Raw genomic sequence first — 20,301 nt, forward strand, 5'->3', positions numbered from 1 at the left:
ATGGATTGATGCCTCCTTCACGACTTTTTCCCTATTTGCACCCAGTGTTTCCAGTTTCCACCCTGACCAGTATGAAGCAGCTAAAATAGACAAACGAATCTTGTCTTTTTCCATGAAGTATGCTACTCTCTCTCATTTTCTACCGCTTATCCGAACTACCTCGGGTCACGGGGAGCCTGTGCCTATCTCAGGCATCATCGGGCATCAAGGCAGGATACACCCTGGACAGAGTGCCAACCCATCGCAGGGCACACACACACACTCATTCACTCACGCAATCACACACTACGGACAATTTTCCAGAGATGCCAATCAACCTACCATGCATGTCTTTCGACCAGGGGAGGAAACCGGAGTACCCGGAGGAAACCCCCGAGGCACGGGGAGAACATGCAAACTCCACATACACAAGGCGGAGGCGGGAATCGAACCCCCAACCCTGGAGGTGTGAGGCGAACGTGCTAAACACTAAGCCACCGTTCCCCCTTGAAGTATGCCAGTACAATGTAATTATGTTATTAGTAGTAGTAATAATAGTAGTCATAGTATGATACAAACCATGTATTCATACTATTCTATACTCCATTCATCAGTTATGTTGCACAAAATTAAAACTCTAATTGAATTAAAAAAATGTGCTTCCTCAGCAGAGATCATGTTTTTACAGTAACTCTTAACAGGAAACATGTAATGTTTCTGTGTAATTCAGGAAAGTACCTTCTTTCTGTATATGTAGAGGGTGACAGAGGGAAATAAATCATTTATCTGTAAGCTATATAGAAAATTGGATTATTGCTCTATACCATGCTGTTATAGGGCAATAATCAACTTCTGAGTTAACAGTAACTCTGCTTTGTGTTGGATTGAATCGCTCCATCAATTCATTGTTGATTCATGTTCTTATATAACACTGCTTTATTCCTTACGTACAATGCATGAAGTGACATTCTGTCCTCCAATAAAAGAGTATGGAGTTCCAGTATGGAAATGCTGGCCAGGAAACACTGATTGGTGCTATTTTATGTATTTGTCCTGTAGTGTTTGTGTTGTCTGTCTGCACTGTTAGCACCAGATTGGACACCATGCTCTTTTTGTAGCTAGGACAACTTAGTTTTATAGTCCATAGCTTTGTGTTGTGACCATTTTATTTTTTCATTTCACTGTGTACTGCGTCAGCTATACAGTGTGTGGTTGAAAGGATAATAAAAGCTTCTTGACGTCTTGACATTGACTTGACCAGTTGATCACCTGTTCCAAGTACAAATCCGAATGATCACAGAACGAGCGCTGGCTCAAAGGTTTTACTTCGTTCTTGGAGTGTAAATATTTTATTATTTTGCTTTACACAACTACAGATTGTGTATACCTGGTTCCACTTCCCAGCATGGCAGTCATAGCAATAGCTTAGAAATGTTATGCCTGACAACTTGACCTCTATTTAAACTTATAAGCTGGTGATATGAGACTTTCCTAGATTTGTCCTAGTTTTCTAGATTATTGATGTATGACTATAATAAGTATACCTATTCCTCTCTTGGCATGTTAGAAAGCCTTATCATTTTATCAAAACATGAAGTGATCGTAAATCTTTGTGGTAACTTGCCATATGATGTAGGCTGTGGGTTTCCGAAATTTTTGGATTTTATTAATAAATATATATTTATGGAATTTAAAAAAACACACCACAAAAACCTTCACCCTGATGAATTTTTAATTCTTATTAAAAATAATTTTTTTTTTTACTAATAATTGCTTATGCTACTACAAAAATTATGCTTTTTATTTATTTATTTATTTTTAGTTATTTTTTTGCCACTTGTCATTCCACTGAGTCCTTTAATGTATTTTAAGGAATTAGCTGGAAGAAGGTGTGTCAGGATAACAAAAAAGACATACGCTCTTAATTTTAAATGTAATCATAGATTATTGATGCATGAATTAAAGCTGACGATCTGCACTGCACCACGGTCAGTGTTTTATTGCCAAAGAGATGAACTACAGCACCAAATAAAAACTCACACTGCTTTGTTATACTTGATATAATATTACAATGTGACGATATATAAATCCATATTTGCCCAGTGTGTATAGTGTGTAAGTGTGAGTATAGGAATGTTTGGTGTTCTTATAGACATGAAGTAGACCTTTTACATTACAGCTTGGATTTATTGCACGCTACATTAATACTATGAGCCAAATTCCAGTAATGGGGGATTAAACTTTCATCCTCTTTTGTTTACCAAGAACTGTAGTGTTTAATTACCTAAGAATGTTATTTTCTCACATGTTTCAGATCAGAAGCCCAGTGTGTATCTATGCTAGCTGACTTATTAAGTAGCATTTGTCTGAAAGCACCCAAAAGTCTTGTGTTATCATGTACAAGATGTTGTTTGGGTGTGTGTGTGTGTGTTTGTGTGTATGTATGTGTATGTGTGTGTTAGTTATGTACAAGGTTTTCACAGCTGCATCATAGACTCGAACATCTCGATCCTCTTCTTTGTTTGTCCTCTCCGAATTCTCCGGTATGACACTGTTCCATACTTTGTATGCATCAGGTGATTAAATGGCTTGTTGTTGGAATCATACATCATGTCTAGCCCATCTTCCTGTTCCACTTCCTCCAGGCTCCCACTGCTTGCTTCTGGTAGTCCTGTTTCTCTGGACTCATCAGGCAAAAAGTCGCTGCTCTCGTCCGTGTATGAGTCGGCTAGAAAAATCAGACAGCACTTTAGAATTTAAAGGAGCTGTTTGTCATTTTGTGTCATCAGCTCTGACATCAGCTTGGAAATCTTTCTGCTATTAGGAAAAACAAAAAGCCTTGTAATTGAGAACACTTCACATTTTTTAAATGACCCTATATACTTGTTGTGAGTTGCCCCTTTTATACAACAGGAAGATCTCTGTTTTAGCTGGGGGTGAGCTCATTTCTGGGCCAGAAATAAATGTAATCAGAAATTTGAAATTTCGTACATGAAAATAGTTCAAATCAGTTTTACTGAAGCTTTTTTGAAAATATTTCACTATTCCAGCTCTGGATACACTTGTTACAAAAATGTTACACATCACAGCTTTAATTTATTCTGCAAATCATCAATCCGGTAATTGTCAAATCAATACGAGGTCAAAGCTTTTTGCTTGATGATTTATTCTATTATGTTTGACAGACAGTTTTAACTGTAAACTACTTTCAAATAGTTTAATACTAATTATTTGAATAACTAATAGTTTAGTTTAATAATCTGTATTTTAGATTCATTTTTATACATTTATAAATGTAAGTGTAAGCATGATATAAGCACAACCTTTCAAGTGACAGCTTTAAATAGGACTTATTATTTTGAGTTGTTGTATTGTGCGAATGAGGCTTCTTCAAAGCCCTAATGGAAATTTGTATTTGTGTATCTGAAGATGTAGTGAGGAAGATCTGTGCTTCAGGAAACATTTTTCAGTTCAGGGATAAGATCATATGTGTGTGTGTGTGTGTATATATATATATATATACACACATATAGTGGGTGTGTGTTATCAGTATGTATGTTCTATAGAAGAGTCTAGACCTTTATTTAAGTCTGGCTCCTCTCAAGGTTTTTTCCTCATACTGATTTGACTTTCGTGATTAGTAATTGGCTTTAAAATTCACTTATACAGCCTTCTGTAAAGGTGTTCATATTGCAAAAGCCCTTATTCTGTATAACTATTTATGGACAATTATACCTATTGATAGTCCTTGTGCTCGCCTCTGTCCAATTTCCTACCTCTTTCCTTCATCTGTGCGGCTCCGGCTGGAGTAGACCCTCTGAGTGGTACGACTGGAGGCACTGAAAGCTCTTCAGAGTGTTTTATCCGGCTGTTATCCGCTGTCTCGATGTGCACGTCAGTGTCTGTAGATGGTGTATTATTCACTTTGTTTTCCATTTTGCTTTCCATTTCTTTCAGCAACGCAACACTGTCAAGCTCAGAGCTTGCTTCCATTAACCCAATACGGTGACATGAAGCCTGAGCTCCTGAATTGTAAATCTGAGGGGCAGAATTAGGTTTTTCCGGCCAGAATGGTTCTCCTGAACGTGGAGCCCAAATGGAGTCAAGGGTTTGCTGCGGAATTTCCTCTCCTTCGCTGTAAAATACAGAATCATCTCCTTCAAGTGGAACCAAACACGACTGACTCGCAGTGTCCTCCGTAGCTCGTCCACTGGCGTCTTGGTCTGGAGCAGCGTTGCTCTGATTCTCAAGCACACTTGCAATATCTGCCATTTCAGTCCTATGATTTGTTTACAAATTAACGTTTGACCTTTTTTGTTCTTAGTCCAAATTAACAAATCTGAAGTCTAGTCAAAAAGCTTCCCATCATGTCCCTCCTTCACACTTCCATCCTCCACACTTGCACTCTCATGACCAGTCTGTGGCAGGCAGGGCTTTTGTACTCATGTGCGATGTATTTCTCAAACCACTGGAGAACAGGGGATTTGTACTGACCCAAATGAATGGCCTTTTGTCTGCTGTTTCATTACAAACAAACCATTTGTCCTTGTGTTTTTAATCCTGCTCGAGGTATTTTAAGGCCTGATTAACATTCTCAGTCATGGAGGATTTGGGTCTGATTTGGCTGTAACTCTGCTATTGGCCACCAATTTTGTAGTAACACAGTGGGGCTGTACAGTACGTAGCCATAATTTAACACAATGCAGGACGCTACCGCTTCTTTCTTTAGAATTAGTTTTTAAGGTAACTATAATGTAATGTACTGATCCTAAGTCAAGCATCAATATCATGGCTGATATAGGCCTTAAACCTCGCTCTGTGTTTCGGCTAAATCTGAACCACTGTTGTAATTTTATTGAGACTATTAATTCATTTTGAATCCTTGCAGTAAATAATGCTAACTTGCCAATATTTCAAATAGTAGGCTAAACTGTGAATAAATCACCAAATAAAATCTAGAATTTATAATTAATATTTCATATATTTATGTATTTCACACATTCATATATTTTTTTATTCAAAAAGTGTTTATGTATATATGTTTATGAATATATTTGTTGTCTTGACATCTGCCGTTCCACAGAGTCAGAGTCGTTCACGCTAATTGAGGAAGTAGATGAACTAGAAGAATGGAGAAATCCGTCTGTTTTTATTAAATCTATGCTAATGCAGAATTTAAGAATAACAACAAATAACAAAATAGCACATACACACTACGGTTAAATGTGGTAGGTTTGCATGATGTGACTAGTGACATTTCATAATAGAACAAAATACTGTAGATATTCATAATATTAATTTGTAAAATAAAAGATAGGGGGTTATGAGTTTCTAAACCAAAAATCCCTGCACAGGGTTATGACCCCTAGTTTGGGAACCACAACTGTAAGCTTACTTAAGTCTTTACACACTCAAACCTCTGCACGTTTGCACTGTTACTATCTGTAATTGATGTTGGGTTCTGCCGTGAATCAACACAAAATAACACTGAATCTTGAAAGGTGGAAAATATCTATATGTTTGTGTAGCTTATTTCCAAACATCACCTTTAGAACACCATGCCACAGTGAAACATGGTGGTGGTGGTGAAATTATATAATCTACCTTTGACCTCTTGGGTGTTTCTCTGAATATTGCCATTCTTACGTAATTACTGAATGTTGGTAGATGACAATTCGATATGAATTTCAGTTGATTACAATTCTACATGACTTTCGGTCATCACAATTCTACATGAATTTGGGTCAATGACAATTCTACATGAATTTCGGTCATCACAATTCTACATGAATTTGGGTCAATGACAATTCTACATGACTTTCGGTCATCACAATTCTACATGAATTTGGGTCAATGACAATTCTACATGAATTTCAGTCGATCACAATTCTACATGAATTTGGGTCAATGACAATTCTACATGACTTTCGGTCATCACAATTCTACATGAATTTGGGTCAATGACAATTCTACATGACTTTCGGTCATCACAATTCTACATGAATTTGGGTCAATGACAATTCTACATGACTTTCGGTCATCACAATTCTACATGAATTTGGGTCAATGACAATTCTACATGACTTTCGGTCATCACAATTCTACATGAATTTGGGTCAATGACAATTCTACATGACTTTCGGTCATCACAATTCTACATGAATTTGGGTCAATGACAATTCTACATGAATTTCAGTCGATCACAATTCTACATGAATTTGGGTCAATGACAATTCTACATGACTTTTGGTCATCACAATTCTACATGAATTTGGGTCAATGACAATTCTACATGACTTTCGGTCATCACAATTCTACATGAATTTGGGTCAATGACAATTCTACATGAATTTCAGTCGATCACAATTCTACATGAATTTGGGTCAATGACAATTCTACATGACTTTCGGTCATCACAATTCTACATGAATTTGGGTCAATCACAATTCTACATGACTTTCGGTCATCACAATTCTACATGAATTTGGGTCAATCACAATTCTACATGACTTTCGGTCATCACAATTTTACATGAATTTGGGTAGATGACAGTTCTACACAAATTTTGGTCTATCACAATTCTACATGAATTTGGGTAGATTTCAATTCTACATGAATTTTGATTGATGACAGTTCTACATGAATTTGGGTAGATGATAATTTTACATGAATTTGGGTAGATGGTAATGCTACGTGAATTTTTGTAGCTGGTCAAATCAAGAAGTCAAGTCAAGAAGCTTTTATTGTCATTTCAACCATATATAGCTGTTGCAGTACACAGTGAAATGAGACAACGTTTCTCCAGGATCAAGGTGCTACATAAAACAAAGACAGAGCTAAGGACTTAGTAAGTTAGTCCTAGCCACATAAAGTGCAACTGTGCAACCTGGTGCAAAGAGTGCAGGACAAGACAAACAAGACAGTGCAGGACAAAGGACAGTGCAGATGAAAAGTTACAAGACAATACAAAAAATGCACAAAAGACAATACACAAAAGACAATAAACATAAACAGCACCGACCAGTGTAAATACTATATGTAAATACTGTCTGTTCAGACAATATTGCATGCAGTAATACTAGAATGAACACAGTTTCTTAGCAGCAGGTCCCTGGGATAGTGTATAAGATTGTGCAAAAACAGCAAACGACTGAAATATTGTACAGTATGAGCAAAACAACGGAAATGATTAGACAGTGTGTGCAAAGAGCAAAAAAGTAAAGAAAGTGTGCAAAACAGCATGTAAACAGATTGATGGATGTATATTGTAAGTGTGTGTATTTGGTGTAGGTCTGTGCAGTCCATACAGATTATGTGTGTATGTTGTGCTCAGTACAGTTCAGTTCAGTTATTGAGAAGTCTGATGGCTTGTGGGAAGAAAGTGTTACACAGTCTGGTCATGAGGGCCCGAATGCTTCGGTACCTTTTTCCAGACGGCAGGAGGGTGAAGAGTGTGGTTGAGATTTTGAGTGGTTGAGACTATAATTGACAATTGTCCAGATGTTTATCTCAGATTATTTATTCTGGATGATAAATTATGCTATTTGTTTAGTTTTTAGTTTGTTTGTTTAGTATTTCTAACAAAGTCTATACTGTAGGGCCTTCCAGGAACAGGTGTATTTATAGTCTTTGATTTTTTGTGGCTGGAAACATCTGCATCTAGAGAGTGAAACACACACATGTTGTTCCACTAGCCCACTTCAATCACTGCTGCACATGCTGTGATGTTGACTGGCATGACAGATCTCTGGCATTCAAAGCTTTCTGTTTCTAATGGGACAAAATATTGAACATTTTATTGTATTTTATACCACTTGCAATTTAGTTTTACATTTATTTACATCAGGCCCTAAGGGAAAATACTCCAGTTTAACTAAATTAACTGATTTTCTTAGATGATAATTATGTGCCCTTGTTAAAAACTTAAAGAATGTTAAAAATAACTTGTTAAAAAAAAAAATAAATAAATAAATAACAAAATAGGAAAATCTAAAAATTAAAATAGAAAAAAAAATAATAAAAAAATATATACATTTTAGTGAGATTAAATTTAAAAAAAATAAAGCATTTTATTGGACGTGGCACATGTTCTTTTGTATAATTAGACCTCTGTGGAAGATGAGCATTTTAATCTTAAAATCTTTAAATCAGCTTTGTAGCAACATCTGAATCATGAAATAATTTGGTGCGTTATGACACATAGACAGTCGCACATAGACTGTGATATGATATTCTGATATTCTGATATTTTTCTAGGGATGTTTACGGTGTTGGCTTATTGATCAGAAGGTTGTAAGTCGAATCCCAGGTCCACCAAGCTCCCACTGTTGGGCCCCTGAGCAAAGATCTTAACCCTCAATTGCTCGGTTGTATAAAATGAGATAAACATGTAAGTCTCTCTGGATAAAGACGTCTGATAAATGCCGTAAATATAAACGAGATGAGATTCATGCTGCTTTCAGGTCATCCTTCATAAGTCTGAGAGCATGTTGTAAAATATTTCATGACACACTTGTCCTGGGACAACTGTGTATTATAGATGCAGTTTTACTGACATGGAGGTTTATGGTCTTTTCCATTTTCTACTTTATTTTTGTCTCTGAAGGCTCAGCATTTTTTGCATGAAATCTTCCAACCCAATGGCAACTTTTGTCTATAATTTATATTAAAACATATTGTTGGATCGTTTGTATATTTAAAACCTTTTAGATTTATTTTTATTTACATACAAAACAGCCACGTCATAACATTAAAAGCACCTGTCTAATACTGTGTAGGTTCTCCTTGTTCTATCAATCTGATCTGACACACAGAGGCATGGTCTTATGAGACCTCTGAAGGTGTGCTGTGGGATCTGGCACTAAGATGTTAGCAGCAGATTATGATATGTTTGTGTGCGTGTGTGTGTACACGTGTGTATGTGTGTACGTTTTGTGTGTATATGTCTGTATATGTGTGTGTGTGTGTGTGTGTGTGTGTCGTAAACTTTACACCTCACATCTTGTTTTACACATTATTCCAGATGTAGTTGACTTTTTTCATACGCGTACGTGTGCGTGCGTGCACGAGTGTGTGCGTGCGTGCACGAGTGTGTGTGTGTGTGTGTGTGTGTGTGTGTGTAGCTTTAGCTGTTGTACAAAGCCTGTCTTCTTCCATTGGGCTTTAGAGCAACTCTGTGATAAATCTGTGCACCATCAAAGTTTGACATGAACAAATTGAAACTGCTGATGGACTGACACACAACCTTATGGTAACACATTACAGATCTGTGGCTTTTATTACCTATGGAGAGTAATCCTGTATGTGCAGTCTGAGAGATGTGCAGTCTTTTCTTTAATACTCTCTGCTCTTCTGTAGCTGTTCACATGCTTGCGGTTGCTCATACAGAAGCTGCAGAGCAAGCCGCATGGTGTTGTTGCTGCTGCTGCACGTGTGTGTGTGTGTGTAGGGGGAAAAAGAAAGCTTTGCTGTATTTGATGACAGGTCCGGTAGAGCTCACTGTGGGAGAGATGGGTTGAGAAACTCTCTTGATTTTGGAAGAAAATGTCTTGAATTTTTGGAAGAAAATGTGCAACAAATCAGATGATTTAAACCAAAATCTTACTTAATAGTATAAATGTATCAAGTTGTGTATGCTTTTATCTTATTGATTATATTGTATAAATAATAATAAGCAATTTATTGATTCTTTAAGATGATCTGATCTTAAAATTAGAAAAACATTCGAATCGTATCATTTCACTGTGAGAAAATGTCCATTTCTGTGTGATTTCTGTTGAAAACAGAATTTTTTTTGGAATAAACTTTGCTTTATTTAAACAACTAGCTTATGCAAATCTAACCGATATACCTTGCTGTGTTTTTGCCCACTGATTATTTCTCAAATGTGATTAGTCTCAAGTTGCACGTCTCACTGCCATCTAGTGTTTGCTATTGCTTAAGCATTTCTATTAATTAATTTATTTATTTATTTATTTTAAAAAAAACAGCACTATTATATTGTATGTAAAGAAATTCTAAATTAGATGAGTGTGAGATCATTTCAATCAGAAACAAAGCACTATAGTAAACATGTAAACAGTAACACGATTTATAATCTTAATTTGCTTTTGGTTCAATCTGCATGGATTATGGATTATTTTTCATAAACTGTCTGTGATTCTAGATATACTTCTACTTTTTTCTACAGAAAAAATCCCATCATATATATATATATATATAATATTGTATATAATATAGTAATATTGAAGTTTGAGAATCTAATATTTCTGCTATTATCTGCAAACTCGTGCACTGAGGATAAAAATGGCAGAATTTATGAAATATTCTAATAAACAGTAAATGTCTAAGTGCTATTGAACAGTGCTGTGTAGTGTATATGGTATAATGTGTAATGATTTACTGTCACCAGTCAGAAGCATCAGCTATACAGTGTGTGTTTTGTTTTAGATAATTTTTTCTAGTGTTTCTGTTATAAACATGAAGCTTTTTGATATTTTTTGTATATCGGTACATAAATATTTGTGGAAGTTTGGATGAACAGTGATGGTAAATGAGCCTTTAAAAACGACTTCACCTGAAGAAAGTGTAAAGTAGTCGGTAGGGTAACACCTTTCTCACAGCCACATCCTGTTTTGAACATTTTTCAAATCTATCTGTGGTTAAGGGCTGTGGTGTTGAACTCATAGCCTTCACCCTGATCTCGGTGCAGCTCACTATGATTATTTCCACATTTAAAAAATCTGCCTTGTTTCCCTGCAGTAATAAATATTAAAGGCGACATTGAAATGACATGAAAATGCATGGGGAAGAAAAAAGGACAGCTTCTTTGTGTACACAGTTGCTTAGTTTTATTTACTGTATTGCTACACACAGTGATATGCACGTGAGTCAAATAGAAAACTCGCATTATCACACGTCTCATTCTCACAATTTCTCCTGTTCATTTCTGTACAGTGCTTTATTGAAAAAAATACTAGCAGTGTAAAGCAGTGACCTTGATGCACTTTACAAACGTGAAAGAAAAAAAGGTTTTTAATGTTGTATTTTGATTTAAAGGTTACTCTGCACCCTGTGCTATTTTCCTATGCACATGCGGGTGTGTCTGCAGGTGTGTGTGTGCATGTGTGTGTGTGTTGTATATAATGCTGACGTGTGGCTTGTCCTATATTGACCCAAGCCATCAAGGGGCTCCGTTCTAGAACATTGTGGGTTCTAGAATGTCACGTCTGGAATGCTACATGTTCCACAATGCCACGTAGGCTGAGGAATGAAGTCTATAGGTAATACTGTATGTATACTTCAGAAACAAAATATTAAGTAAATGCTAAAAGTTCATTTTTAAAAATAATAATAATAATAAAACACCATTTTCACACCATTTACAAACTATACAAGAGTGTGTAAGTCTGAAAAAGACCAGAGACAGGTCACAGATCCAATATCTGATGCATCCGAATGCATCCAAAAAGACAAATTCATTTGATTCTTTGTTTCTCGTTCTTATTTTTTTGATGACTGTTTTTTTACAATGAAAATGCATTTGTGGGAAAATAATCAATGACAGTCTGGTGTGATACATTCGTTCCCTCACCTCTCTCTCTTTCCTCTTTCTCTTAAAGTTAATACGAGCAAAACTAAACAAAAGTCCTGAAAACTTTTCCCTTTAGACTTACTGGAAAACCTACTGACTGACACTGAAGGCTCCTTCCATAAATGCAAATTAATGTAAATAAATAAGTCTTCTATAATAAAGAAATCTATAATTGATCACACATTTCTTTTTTTATTAGTCTTAGATTATGATCGTGTCTTTATATCTCGCAGATGAATTGTTTCAGGGCTGCTGTTGTAGAAACTGAACCAACAGCAATCACATTTAATTTTTTAAAAATGACCAGTAAGACCGAAACACTACGTGAAGGATGGATTGCTTTGTATTCACTGCTGTGCCCCAGTATTCTCTGCCTCATGTTCATTGGCATTTGCTGAACAGCTTTTCTTTCTTTTTTTCTTTAGCCTTCTTTTCTGGCACAGACCACATCAACCTGTTTATGTTCAGCACTAAATGCATCAACTTTCTGGCTCATGTAAGTGAAGTGATAAACGTTTACACGTTAGACGGCTTCCTGTCTCTGATGTGAAAATGGCATGTTCACACACATCAGTCTGGACAATTCATGAAGTCTTACGAACATTAGAAGTCCACTTTTCACATTGTTACTCCTTAGATGCCTACAGTACATTCATCATAAGGAATTCCACTTTTTTAGGGGTTTCATGCCAGCAGTTTGTTTCAGGTGGTTTCCTCTTCTTCCAGAGAATAGTTCAGTCCGGGTAATAACTTCAGCAGGTTTTTTCTCATGCTGGCCTTCCTTCCTCGGCGAGGCAGCGTGGCAAACGCTGAGCTGGAGCAGGACGAGGACACACGGCTGTTATCCCACGTGGGAGACTGACAGCTATTGCTGCTGCTGCCGCTGCTGATGCTTCGGGTTCGGCACAGACCCGGCCTCGGTGGCGCCCCCTCTGTCTGAAACATAACGTTGAATAAGTCGCAGTTGGGTTTGTGAGGGCTGCACGGGCTGAGGTCTTCAAACACATCCTCCCCAACCTCGTCTGTCAACACGCTCAGCCAGCTGCTGTCGCTGGAAAAACGACGTCCAGACCGACTAGTAGGAGATGACAGAGACATGAGAGAGTCCATAGATGGATGCTCAGAGCTGATGTTCAGGTTCCCTGCAGAGAGAAAGAATCATTAATGAATCATCTGAAAATGAATCATTTTAAACAACATCAGATAGATAGATGGATGGATGGATGGATGGATGGATGGATGGTACAGAATATTTTTATATCAATGTATGTGATTAAGATTCTTGGCTAAAGATTATTACTAGAAATGATTTTATTCCTCTTTTGTCTCCTAAATTAAACATTCACAGAAGAGGAAATGATTAATGCAGCGATTTAAAACCACACTGTCAGTGTACTGCAGATCGCAGTAGGAACAAAGTGCTGATGGCTGAAATAAAGAGGCAGAGTTTAAAGGAAGTTTAAACTTCAGCCAGTCAGTTTTTTTTTGTTATTTTTTTAAGAACAAGACATGAATACAGCTCTCACACCTCGAGCAGGATGGGGTGCCGCCCTAGTTTTGTTTTTTTTTTTTATCAGTTTTATCTATCATTTCTGGGAAACTATGTTCTACTGAGGTCAAAACAAACAAAACAAAAAAGAGAATTGGTGTGATTGGTTAATTTCTCTGATAAACACTGAACATAATACACAGAACTAATAGCTTATTTTAATATGTTCAGATTGTTTTGAGCCAAGAATTAAAAAAAAAGGATAGACAAGCAGACAGACAGACAGACAGGCAGACACAGACAGACAGACAGACAGACAGACAGGCAGACAGACAGACAGACAGACAGACAGGCAGACACAGACAGACAGGCAGACAGACAGACAGACAGGCTGGCAGACAGACAGACAGACAGGCAGACAGACAGACAGGCAGGCAGACAGACAGACAGACAGGCAGACAGACAGGCAGGCAGGCAGACAGACAGACAGACAGGCAGGTAGACAGACAGACAGATAGACAGATAGACAGACAGACAGGCAGACACAGACAGACAGACAGACAGGCAGACACAGGCAGACACAGACAGACAGACAGACAGACAGACAGGCAGACAGACAGACAGACAGACAGGCAGACAGACAGGCAGGCAGACAGACAGACAGACAGACAGACAGGCAGACAGACAGACAGACAGGCAGGCAGACAGGCAGACAGACAGACAGACAGGCTGGCAGACAGACAGACAGGCAGACAGACAGACAGACAGGCAGGCAGACAGACAGACAGACAGGCACACAGACAGGCAGACAGACAGGCAGGCAGGCAGACAGACAGACAGACAGACAGGCAGGTAGACAGACAGACAGACAGATAGACAGATAGACAGACAGACAGACAGATAGATAGATAGATAGATAGATAGATAGATAGATAGATAGATAGATAGATACTGTAGATACTGTAGATAGATAGATAGATTATCCATGCACTGGTTTACCTCATTCTTTCATAAACATATGTATTTTCTTGAATAATTTCCTACCAGAGTATATGAAATATAGCTTATTATTTATTAAAGAATAAAATATCCTAATTTTGTATCAGTTTAATATCTTACTATCGGGTTAATGTTTATGGAACATGGCAAAATTAGTTGCTGTTATCACTTTCGTTAAAAAGCCTATAAATACTGCCTTGGAATGTCTGGAATGTCAGTAACCATCCATCAATCCATCCATTTTCTGCACCGTTTATCCTACACAAGGTTACAGGGGACTCTGAGCACAGGATGGGGGACACTTTGGACGTGTGCTAAGCCATCGCACACACACTCGCTCCCATTTAGAGATGCCAATCAGCCTACAATTCATATCTCTAAGGAGAACATTCTCTTAATCAGTACAGATGATGAGCTTCTTTAGGAGATGCCCAGGAGCTCCAGTTGACTGTATATAACTGTAGAAAGGACATTATTTATAATCACACTCTCTGGTGTTTATGGTAATTCACACTCTCCAGTGTTTATAAAAATTTATAACTCTGGTGTCACCCAAATGGGGATGGGTTTCCTTTTGAGTCTGGTTCCTCTCAAGGTTCCTTCCTCTTCCATCAAAGGAAGTTCTTGCCACAGTCACCTCGGACTCGCTCATTAGGGATAAGTTCAAATATATCTCCACTGTTAAAAGTGATATATAAATAAAATTGAATTGAACTGAATCTCTGGTCAAGGGGAAGATACTTTAGTACCCAGTGGAAACCTCGAAAACACAAGGAAAACAAGAAAACTCCACACACAGGGACTCGAACCCAAAACTACATAAGTGCAAGACACTGTACACTGTGTGTACTGTGTGTACATAGTTTGTTCATGTTCACCCTCATGCTCTTCACACTTTCTCCACTACTGCGTCATGTTCAACATCGGTTCCTGATTTGAAATCCCTACATCAACAGGGAAGTCTGGAGGTCCCTGCTTAGACTGCTGCCCCCGCGACCCGGCCCCGGATAAGCGATAGAAGATGGATGGATGGATGGATGGATGGATGGACATCAACAGGATATTTGTGGAAAGTGATAAACACAATCTGAAGGTTTATGCCATGTCGGGTCCTGTCTAATACAGGAAGTAAGTGCGTTGTGTTTTTTGCATACGCTGTGCATTTCTGTGATTTTAACAGAATTTCATTTCATTTCCCTGAAACACACCAGATTTTAATTCATAATCAAGGATTCCATGAATTGAATGAATTTGGTTTTGTACAGGAAACAGATTCAGCCTTGTGGTGCTCTGATTAGAAATGCTGATCGGTTTGCTAGCCATCAGGCAAGTTTTGACATCTGATCTAACAGATAGCAAAAAAAAAAAAAAAAACAGTCTCTTTTATCTGTGAGTCTCTTTCACAGGAAGTCATCTCTGTACCCCAGCCTGAACTTTTAATCAACAAACGCATGTTTTCTACTAGCTGGAACTTCCCTATGAGAATTTATCATTTCACTTTATTCACACATCACACTTTAGTTGTGCATCGGGTCACATCGCATTAACTGAATGACAGCAGTTTTAGATGAGGTAGAGGATGTGTGTGTGCGTGCATGTGGTTTTTCAGCTGGCTTTTTTCTCACCTCGAGTAAGACGCTTTTCCTGTTGGGTGAGCGCCTGCAGTTCCAACCATTTCTCATGCAGTGTTTGCTGTGTTAACGAGAAAAAAAATAAAACTTCACACACAACATATACATACGTGAAAATGTGTAACATTGTCATTCTGGGAAATGTTATTAACTCTACATCAGCAGGAACTTAGATTACTGGAGTGAAGAATTGTGATTTGCAGACTGAGTTGTGACTATTTAATTATCACTTATTCATTCCTATACAATAACTTGACCGTGTAACTTGAAACTATAAGACGCTATGAATATGTTTCCATGTAACAGGATGTATATTTTTTTACATTATAATCTTTATCCACAATTCCATCAAAATTCCTGGAGTCTAAAAACATTCGGTCTGCATAAAGATGTTTAAAACTTTGCTCTTTAGGTGAGATTTCCTCACACAGTGAAGTTGTTGTGTTGTTACAGTACACGTCATAATAAAATAGACATAATCCTCAATGATTTAGTTTGTAATTAGATTCCAGTTCTGAAAATGTCATGTGCTATGGTTAGAATAAAAGCTTTACATCTTTAATAAACTACATGTGAATAATTCTGTTTGAAATTCTGTAGTTTCTGGATTATATCTAGTAGAAACTTCAAGAATAATTCACACAGTCATACCTTGAGGTGACGCATCTTTTTCTCTAGTTCAATTCTTTTGACCACACTGCCATTAACTGTCTCCATTCTAGACACACACACACACACACACACACACACACACACACACACACACACACACAGAGAGAGAGAGAGAGAGAGAGAGAGGGAGAGAGAGAGAGACCACAGCTGTATAGGTTAGAGTTCATAGACCAAAAACAACCTAGACAGGATTGCAAAAATCCAAAATGCTTCTCCTTTAGTTAACCACTAACTAACCTACAAGTGTGATTTTATCTGACATTGTTTCTGATACTAGTTGATATTTTCCATTGAACTCACTTTAGCATGTTGACAGACTCTCGGATCAGTTCGATGATTTGGTGATGGGTGAATCCTTTGATGATGACACCATTTACAGTCAAGATTATATCACCTATCAGACAGATAGAAGCAGAGATAGAGAACGAGAGCAAGATTCGGTAAGAGAGATGTTGACCTAGTTGAAAAAAAAAAAGATCAAAGCAACGGGATTTTACATCGTCCCAGTTTATTAAGTTATTCATCTTTATGTACTTAAAGCAGTCTGGTGTTTAATGTCTAAAGTCTAACGAAAGGATTAGAGCTGCTAATGTGTCCTGAGAAGTTAATTCTGGCCATGTTTACACTGATGATGTCAGTCATCGGAAAAAGACAAAGTGAGTGGTGTATGTGGGGGTGTCAAAATTAGCTGAGGTGGGTGCAGTTAACATGAGACCAGTGTAAAAGTGCAGAACTGAAGGGGTCAGGTCAAGTAGGTGTGGTCATGTGGTGAGCTATGGAAAGGAAGTAGCTGCAGTTCTCAGGGTGTGTGTGTGTGTGCATGTATGTATGTGTGTGTGCGTGTGTGTATGTATGTGTGTGTACGGGGGGTATATGTGTGTGTGTGTGTGTGTGTAGTGTGTGTGCGAGGGGCGGGGTGTATGTGTGTGTATAATGTGTGTATGGTGTGTGTAGTGTGTGTGTGGGGCGGAATGGGGTATGTGTGTGTGTGTGTGTGTAGTGTGTGTGTTTGTGTGTGTGTGGGTGGGTATATAAATATATGTGTGTGTGTGTGTGTGTGAGTGTGTGTGTGTGTGGGTGGGTGTGTGTCTCACCAGCGGTCAGGCCTGCTGTCTCTGCAGAGCTTCCCTCTTGCACGTTGCACACAAACGTACACATCTCCAACTCGTTGCTGTTATTCAGCTGAATCCCGTAAGTCTGCAATGTGGAAAAAAAGAAACACAATTTATCCTAATAATTTAAAGAAGACTAAAATATAATATGATTGTATGTTTCATGAACTGTTGGTTTGCATGTCATGCAGTAATTCGTGTGCATTTCTATGCATGGATCAATATTAGCATATACACACTTCCACCTCACTTAAAAACAAGATGAAAAGCTGTACTGAAACCATAACCCAAAAAGTGTTTGGCTGAAACTGAAATGAGGAAGTGAGCGTACCTGAACTTCAAATCCGAATGCTTCATTGTCTTGTTTTTCCAACACAACCGTCGTTCTGAAAGACAGATAAGAGGTCAGTCTTTGGTTTCAGGGTCACCATAAAGGACAACAGATACAGCATATTCTTCTAATTCATATATTTGAACTAAAAGTACTAATATCAGTGTAGAAATGTGTAGATACCTCTGAGGATCTGTATAATCCACCAGAGAGCTGGAACTTGAGCGGCTCACCTGGAAACAAAAGAAATAATATTAAAAACATTTCACTTTTCAACATGATTAAGTAGGAAATTCATACAAATCAGAACAGCAGCATAAATCTAATTATTATTCATTATTAAGACATCAATATACAGTAGCTTTCCTGCAATAGTTAACATTTAGAGAGAGAGAGAGAGAGAGAGAGAGAGAGAGAGAGAATGTTTTTTATTATATATGCAAAAAAATAAAAAATATGCGCATAAATTGTCTATGCAAAAATAATAATTTCTAAACCTTATGCCATAATGTTATACAGTGTAATATATTTATTTATTTATTATTTTGTTTACTTACTTTGTTATTTCAAATCATACATACATATATATTTATAATAAACAAATAAATAATATTACCATTTATTATTTAACATGCAGATGAAATGCAAAACAAAATAACATATAAGCATCTAATAACCATCCAGTCCATGCACTTTTTAACCAGTTTAACCATTAAACATGATGCACATATATCAGTCAGAACAACTTCTACAACACACCTGCTCTCGTCCCCGTCTCAGCGTCAACTCTCTGTTTTTAGATTGTTTTCCATTTAAAGATCCCCGTCTCCAGCGCAGACCCTTCTTGGAGGTATTTTCTGCTAGGCAAGTGTCCAGGCTCCTCTGCTGATGCAGGATGGTCTTACGGTTCATGTTAGAGTTCATGGTCCTGCAGTCACTCTGTCTTCACGCATAGCTGCCGCTGAATCCAGGCATCATGACAGCAGTCGTCTGAGTAAGAATGTGCCTCAAGCGGATATATGAGTCATGTGACCACTGGGGACCTGTGTGTGTGTGTGTGTGTGTGTGTGTGGTTTTTTCCTCTCAGACTTTAGCAGTTCCTTTTTTCTTCCTTCAATCTTTTCTGGTGCATCTGTTATGAAGTGAAGCGTGTCTGTCTGTGTCTGTTTCTCTCCTTCTCTCTTTGATGCTTTTCAGCTCAAACACACATGAGTCCTGCTCGCTTTCACCTGTTTCCTCTCGACTCCATGCATTCTTTTACTTCTGAGATTCAGAGAAGTGTTTCAAAGACCACTTCTGCTCCGTCACTGACAGATGAAGACTGTGGGAAGTCAGCTCCAGTCATTCAATTGAAACTTTTTTGCCTCCAAACTTAAGCAATGTAAATTAAGTTCTCACTTTTTGTGAAGAAATAATCATCCTAGTAGTGAAAACAATAAGAGTGCTTTCATGCTTACAATTTCTTTCCTCATTTTTATTCTCAATTTGGACATCACTCACTTCTAAGCCACCAGCCAGGAGGCATGTTTCCTCCAAACACATGTTTCCTCCAAACACATGTTTCCTCCAAACACATGTTTCCTCCAAACACGTTTCCTCCAAACACATGCTTCCTCTAAGACTCCAGCTTAACCTATCTTTTTTATCTGCTCTCGTCCCCGTCTCAGGGTCAACTCTCTTTAAAACTTTTCGACTGAAACTGCTGCTCATGCTGCATCACAGGGCAATGTAACACCCACAGAGAAGAAATCATGGTCTGCTCTGTTCCAATTCTATTCACTTGACTTCACTAGGATTTAATATCATGATCTCATTGTTGTTTTTTGTTGTCTAGGATTTAATATCATGATCTCATTGTTGTTTTTTGTTGTTGCACGACCCAGTAATCCTCATTTCTTTCTTTCTTTCTTTTTTCTTTTAAAGAAAAGGCATTCAATTCAATTCAATACAATATATTTGTATAGTGCTTTTCACGATTCCCATTGTCTGAATGGGATGAAAACAGAAGAGAGAAAAATAAATAAATATCTAATAATTATCAGAAGAAAAAATAAGGATACAAATAAATTAATTATTATATACAATTAAAGTCTAAAATTAATTTAAAGAACATTAACTTCAAATTTAAAATACTGTATATAATCTATTAGCTTTGTTCAGACTTGTGTTAATATAAAAAAAGGCCACTCAGCACATACTGTACATATACTATAACAATAACAAATCCCCTGCCAATCTGATTTTAGCTAACTATAATTACATAGCTATCCTAACCTAGCTTAAGATCCAGTTTAGATTTATTAATACCAGTAGTAATTACAATAATAAAATGAAGATGACTTAAAACCGGATGGTGGGCTTGTTTGACGGTTCAGGTGCGATGCCACACCACGTTACAGTATAATGTTAAAAAAATAGCCAAAATGTTGTCTTTAGTTAGATTTGTAACCCAGTAATAAGATGCACCAACATCATGCATATCTTTAATGTATGTA

The 20,301-nt window shown here is 37.5% G+C and overlaps 2 protein-coding genes across 2 annotated transcripts; both read right to left on the reverse strand.

The window, feature by feature from the left end:
- Positions 1–2,379: 2,379 nt before the first annotated feature.
- LOC132850717 (uncharacterized) lies at positions 2,380–4,411 on the reverse strand. The gene is made up of 2 exons (XM_060877381.1): positions 3,756–4,411; positions 2,380–2,707 (listed from the first exon to the last, which is right to left on the reverse strand). The coding sequence occupies exons 1-2, from the start codon at positions 4,249–4,251 to the stop codon at positions 2,457–2,459; spliced, it is 747 nt and encodes a 248-aa protein (XP_060733364.1). The 5' UTR covers positions 4,252–4,411; the 3' UTR covers positions 2,380–2,456.
- Positions 4,412–10,803: 6,392 nt separating this feature from the next.
- Positions 10,804–18,854, reverse strand: cytip (cytohesin 1 interacting protein). The gene is made up of 8 exons (XM_060876922.1): positions 18,566–18,854; positions 17,990–18,039; positions 17,807–17,861; positions 17,458–17,560; positions 16,664–16,757; positions 16,343–16,409; positions 15,686–15,752; positions 10,804–12,714 (listed from the first exon to the last, which is right to left on the reverse strand). Exons 1-8 carry the CDS (start codon positions 18,728–18,730, stop codon positions 12,275–12,277), a joined length of 1,041 nt encoding a protein of 346 aa, XP_060732905.1. The 5' UTR covers positions 18,731–18,854; the 3' UTR covers positions 10,804–12,274.
- Positions 18,855–20,301: the final 1,447 nt, after the last annotated feature.

Source organism: Tachysurus vachellii, chromosome 8, assembly GCF_030014155.1.
Source record: "Tachysurus vachellii isolate PV-2020 chromosome 8, HZAU_Pvac_v1, whole genome shotgun sequence".
NCBI classification, from domain to species: domain Eukaryota; kingdom Metazoa; phylum Chordata; class Actinopteri; order Siluriformes; family Bagridae; genus Tachysurus; species Tachysurus vachellii.

Bases quoted from the DNA above. Each gene is read 5' to 3' on its own strand.
- LOC132850717 (XM_060877381.1), bottom strand. From the start codon at position 4,251: ATGGCAGATATTGCAAGTGTGCTTGAGAATCAGAGCAACGCTGCTCCA. The intron at 2,708-3,755 runs GTAGGAAATTGG...TGATTTTTCTAG, and splicing joins CGCACAGATGAAGGAAAGAG to CCGACTCATACACGGACGAG.
- cytip (XM_060876922.1), bottom strand. From the start codon at position 18,730: ATGAACTCTAACATGAACCGTAAGACCATCCTGCATCAGCAGAGGAGC. The intron at 17,862-17,989 runs GTATCTACACAT...TCTGTCTTTCAG, and splicing joins GATTATACAGATCCTCAGAG to AACGACGGTTGTGTTGGAAA. The intron at 16,410-16,663 runs GTGAGTTCAATG...GTGTGTGTCTAG, and splicing joins GAGTCTGTCAACATGCTAAA to AATGGAGACAGTTAATGGCA.